The sequence below is a fragment of the Sinocyclocheilus anshuiensis genome, unplaced genomic scaffold (genome assembly GCF_001515605.1).
Source record: "Sinocyclocheilus anshuiensis isolate Anshui unplaced genomic scaffold, SAMN03320099.WGS_v1.1 scaffold385, whole genome shotgun sequence".
Lineage (NCBI taxonomy): Eukaryota > Metazoa > Chordata > Actinopteri > Cypriniformes > Cyprinidae > Sinocyclocheilus > Sinocyclocheilus anshuiensis.
In genome coordinates, this window is record NW_015539876.1 from 125697 (window position 1) to 131696 (window position 6000).

Below are 6000 nucleotides of genomic sequence, written 5' to 3' on the forward strand. Positions count from 1 at the left end.
GGGTTTCCCCCATGATCCCTCTTTCACAGCACAAAATCAATAGTAAAGCCATGACCTCACTAAAACGGCTCTGTACACAGGTAAAGCCCTGAGGCCAACTGGACGCAGCATTGTACTTTTTGTGAAACCCCAAAGTCATGTCATAAAAGAACTGAGCAAAGTAAAAAGATTCTCAGGATAAATGAGAGCGAAGGAGTGGCAAGGAATGAAATCTTAAATCCAACGAGACCTCCGATCTGAAGGTTGCTTGTGATTCTAACAACAGGAAAAAGTTCAAGGGGCCCCAGGAGCTTCCTGATAAAAATGGCGTCAAATGCCAATGAACTCGCACTGAATGAGCGCTGAATGCTAAACACCTGTGGAGGCAGCTCAGTAAGTTTAATGGAAGCACTAATCCCAGTGCTAAATTCAGGATTACATCTGGTAGTTAAAAAGCTGTTCGCTGAACTTTTCCTTTGTCAATTTAACAAGGCCTCTGGCAAGTTTTTTTCATCCCATTGTAGTGCATTTGTCTTTGAGCTTTACCCTGGTTTGTACCCAGACCTGATATATTAGCTGTCTGAACACCCCATGCTGTCAATCACAGTTCTGGTTCAGTTCAGAGTCATTTGCCTATTTGTTAGCTTGGACAAAGGGGTCAAAGTATGGCTTGTCAAGTATGGTGCAGTTAGCCCTTGATGGTAAATGTAATAACTATGTATAACATATGCTTGTAAAAAGCATCTTTCTCTAAGGTAATTCATATGTAATTTATGTACTCTGATGGAATGAAATGTATTGTAAGTAAGATATAAACTGCAAATGCTTCAGTGTATTTCATTATATTCAGTTAATCTGTTCCAGTTAACCAGATATTTTAGATACAATATTGTGAAATATTAATACAATTTAAAATAACTTTTCTGTTTTAGTAGATTTTAAAATGTGATTTGTTCCTGTGATGGCAAAGCTGATTTTTTTTTAACAACTATTACTTCAGTTTTTCAGTTTAATTTAAGATATATTAAAATGGAGAACAGTTGTTTTAATTTCACAATATTACTTTTTTTTAAACTATTTTTAAACAAATAAACACAACCCTGGTGAGTATAAGAAACTTGCTATAAAATTTGAATACTAAAACATCTTATATATACACCTTATATATGTATATATAAACTTGTTATATATCATTTCTTTTGTCCATATAATGCATGTCATTGGGGCCAACATTCAACATTCTTCTAAATATCTTCTATTGTGTTCCACAGAAGAAAGAAACAAAGTCATAAAGACTTGTAACGACATGGGAGGTGAGTAAATAATTTTAATTTATGGATGAACGAACGAAAAGTGTGTAATTGACTGAAATGTTTATTATCTGCTGCATTTCACGTCACAGCTCAGAGTAGCTGCTAATGTACAGGACTGTGTGTGGTATCATCAGTCAGTCAGTAATGTCATGATGATTTTCTGCTGCACCAGAGTAAATAAGCTGCCTTCAAATGCGCCCGGGAAACTCGTACCTCAGAGTCAGGCATTCGTTATTACGATGTCACACATTCAAAAAAGACACATAACACAGAAGCAGCCTAAACAAAACAAAAGAACTAGCCTATATTGTGAACAATAAGCCCAAATAACTGCAACTGAATTCAAAATGAAGAAATGACTGAAATACAGCATGTAAAATTAAACAAACTTGCAAAATTTCCCACTCATAAATTTGCTTGGTCATTCATTTGCTCAAAATTATGATATTTTTGACTCCACTTTACATTAGTTAAATAATATTTACCATTAAGGTGACTGAGGCCGGTAAGCCACTTTGTGGTAACTGGACGAAAAATGCTGGCATCACAACAGAAGCATTTGTTCTCCATTATCCAGCGAAATAAATGTCATAATCCTTCTGGTTCCTGTCAGCTGACTCACTGGCCCTGCTTTCATTACCATACCATGTGCAGCAGGTTTTCATCACAATACAGGAGATATACTTCAACCTACACAGCCCTGGCTTGGCTGAAGTTCTTGTTTTACTACTGCTATGGCAGTCTGCTCAAATATATTATGTATGCTAATCTCAAGCCTTTGACCTATGCTTTAGCCACCATTAAAGACTTTAAAGGGGTCCTATTATGCTCTTTTACAAAGTCTTGATTTTGTTTTGGGGGTGTACTACAACAGGCTCTCATACCAGATTGTTCGAAAAACACATTCTTTTTCACATATTTTACATTATTACAACACCTCTCCCCCCAGTCTGGCATGAATGGCTTAAAATATCTCCTTTTGAATTGGACTTTGAGCTTTGTAGATTTTTATATGCTCAAACAGCAACATTACAGACTAACTAAAGTTGAAAAAGTGAAAAAGCATAATAGGACCCCTTTAAGACTGCAAGACATACAAAGAATAATCTTAATCCACACTTTGAATGTCTAAATATACCAGATTAACAAGCCTATTTAAACAAGTGAAAATACAGGGATTCCTGGGATCATTCTATGAAACAGTAATATTTACCAATTTGATAAAGTCATTTAAAGAACATTTTTGTAAGATTTTAAACATTCCATCAGATAAATTTATTTATACTGTCAGAAAGGTAACAGGCTTAACAGTAAAATTATTGTTTTACAATTTAATTTCACATTACGAGCCATCAAGGTCAAGGATTTAATGATGATGATATTTCTATAAATATCCACTTTAAATGATCATATAGCATATACTATAGCATGGTAATTAACAAATATCAAGACCATCTTATCCTAAGACAAACTTATCATTGAAGAGAACACTTCTTGAAAAGATAATGATTTTATCCTTTTTTTTGATTTAGCACATTAAAATAGTGCTTTTTTGTGGATATATTTAGAAGTGTCTATAGTAGGGCTGCACGATAAATCGCATGCGATATTTAAAGGGGTCATATGATGCTTTTTTAAAGATCATTATTTTGTGTATTTGGTGTAACAGAATATGTTGACATGCTTTAATGTTCAAAAAACACATTATTTTTCAAATACTGTACATTATTGTAGGTCCTCTATGCCCCGCCTCTCTCAAACGCTTCGTTTTCTACAAAGGAGATTTACCGCTGATTACAGAACCGGCTTTCTGACAAGATGCGTATTAAATATCGCATGTGATTTATCGTGCAGCCCTAGTCTATAGTAAAGAAGCTTTTCGTAGAACGGCCCTTAAAAAAAAAATGTTTGCATCTAAACTCATCAGTTTACAACAAATATGGAAAATGTTTTCACATACTTCAGCAGCAGCATGGCAGCATTATTTATAGCCTCCTTCCATTTCCTAACCCTAACAAACAAAAAGACCCGTTCTCATACTCCAACAGAGAACGCTGCAGGTGAGAGGTGGTATAAGGTACAGTAGAATAATTAGGTAGAATAACAGGGCTGAAAAGTCATCAGAATACTGCTGGAGTAAGAGAAATACACACTGCCTCTCCATTACAACCGTATTAAACTGGATCTATGTGGGTCACAAAATAACCATTCATCCCATTATTTGAATCTCAGCAGCTAATGGAATTTTAATCACTGCCGGCAAAACAAAACAGTGGAAAGATCTGCTTTGTCTAAATGGTTTATGGAAAATATAATCATTGAATATAATGAAGGAATACACATTTCATTTGACATTATTAGCTGTACATACAGGGTCAAACTTATTCACAATACCCAGATTTAATAAAGTGAAGATCTTTGAAATTTCGATGGCATTAAGAATGTTGGGGTAAATCGTGAACACAATTTTCTTCAAATGATTAGGTTGGGCCATAAATTAAGCAATAATGTAAATGCCCTTAAAATGCATAAATGCATTATACTTACATGTATCCGCGAAATCTGTTGAGGTCATTGTTGGGCTTCTCACATTCAATAACACTGAAGTATTTTAATGGGTCAAACTCACAGTCCTGCAAATGAAAAACAGATTGTAATTTGGCATCTGAACACTAAATATCTCAAGCAAAGATAAATAAAATATTTAAAATTGAATGATTAATGGACAGTTCACCCAAAAATGAAAAGTCTGTCATCATCTAATCAACCTCATGCTGCAAAATTTCAGTCTATTCCTCATACAAAAGGTTTTATGATTTTAGAAGACTTTGAATATATAGGGCACGAGACTTATTAACTACTTTTTAATGTGCCTTTTTGTATGAAACAATAGCAGCATGGACATTTTCAGAGATTAAGGTAATTATTTTTGGGGTAAACTACTCTTTAATATTCAGTTAATGTTGTCAACTCTCTTATTGACATCTTAAGACGTTACACACACAGGGCGAGGGAAATGAATATTTGACTTTAGTGAGTGGTGTGAAATGACTGAAGTTATCTCAGTGGACAAGCACAGACCATCTGAACACACACACCATCACATTAACTGTTCTTGACACCAGGATGCTTCTATTCAGTTCTTTACTCAACCGATGGGATTTCACAACAAACACACCAGTGTCCTGAACACTCACCAGGTCGATAAAGCTGCGCACCACCTGCCTCTGCTTGAGGTTGGTTTCACCGTCCAGTGTGGCCGTCTCAATGTGACATAGGCGGTCCGGGTCGCTGCTGCTGAGCAGCAGAACATCCGCTGGCAGAATCTCATTGCAGCGCAGACGTATGAAGTCTCCGACCCGCACCTCTTTCCAGTATTTCTCCACATACTGTTTCTCACTCCTGCAAAGGGCAAAAGAAAACAAATGTAATTTACTCAATCATGTCGCCAAGTAAAGAGGGGCTTTGTTATTTCACAGAAGCCACTGTGGGCTATAGGCACACATGCCTTTCAATACTGAATGTTCAAATCATTAAATTAAATTTTAATGTTCCATGTTGAGATTGACAGATGGATGGATGTAAACTTTCTAGAAATCTACAGATTTCTCAGATTCATTGATTGAGATAATACCACAGACACAAAACATACCCAGATGTTGGTGAACACAATTCAGAACTTCATCAGGACAGATTAAAGACTAAAAACATGTTAAATTTTCACAATTTGCTTTATTTACCATAAATGTATTTTGTAGGGGTGCTCCGATCATGATTTTTGAGGCCGATCACCGATCGCAGAAATCAGTATCTGCCGATACCGCTCTTTTTAAAGCCTTCTTTTTATAATTTATATATTTTTTTAGTAATACTTCAGTCAGGATTTTTAGACATTTATTCAGGGCCTGAATTTCATTTTTGAAAATGGGGGAAATTCCCCTCTTAGGTGACTCTTGTGAGAGGGGAAGCAGCTTTCACACAGGAGTCCGCTACTGATCCGTGGCTGTTTACCACAAACACAACATTTATTCCAACATTATAATAATTCCATTATTTTGATTTCAAATCTAAACATTGTCACTGAAAATGCTTTTTCAGCATTGCAATTCTTTTTTTACACAGTACAGTAATACAATCTTTCACAGACATGTTTAAACAATAAATATAAGCAACACATCATTCAATGATTTTTACTTTTGCATTTAATTCTAGATTTATATATTAAGTTGCTCAAGCAAGTGGCAAAACATTTAAACTACTTTTCTTACGTTATCACAAACTTACCATTGACAGAAATAGTCAGCTCTACTGCCTTTCCTTTTGCATTGGAATCTTTATTACAAGCAATCCTGCGGTTCATAAAGAACTTTGTTTTTCTACCTCCACAAGTGACATCTATTATTGCCTTGTTTATCTAAAAGTGCTCTTTTCCTTTAAAACTAGCCAACAAGCCATATGTGTTGACTATCCAGTGTGTTGTGATTGGCCGAATACCTCAAGCGTGTGACGGAAATGTTATGCCCCTTGCCATATTGTGATGTCTCGTCGCTCAGGCCGGGACAAGTTAAAAACATTAAAACCCATTATGAACGAGGCATTTGTTGCAGGCATTTGGCATTTGGTCTTTTTACGCGTTGCATTGCATCGCCCCGCGTAAACAAACCCATGTCTGCATTTGTGATCGGAGAAATGACAAACAACAAGCGCT

General features: G+C 35.8%; 1 protein-coding gene across 1 annotated transcript in view; it reads right to left on the minus strand.

The window, feature by feature from the left end:
* Window positions 1-6000, minus strand: part of LOC107685287 (probable phospholipid-transporting ATPase VA) — a 64160-nt gene that overhangs the window by 34418 nt on the left and 23742 nt on the right. Inside the window, exons 2-3 of the mRNA XM_016481817.1 lie at window positions 4490-4694; window positions 3840-3925 (exon numbers count right to left, since the gene is read on the minus strand). Coding sequence (XP_016337303.1) covers window positions 3840-3925; window positions 4490-4694 — 291 coding nt within the window. The remainder of the gene's footprint in view (window positions 1-3839; window positions 3926-4489; window positions 4695-6000) is intronic.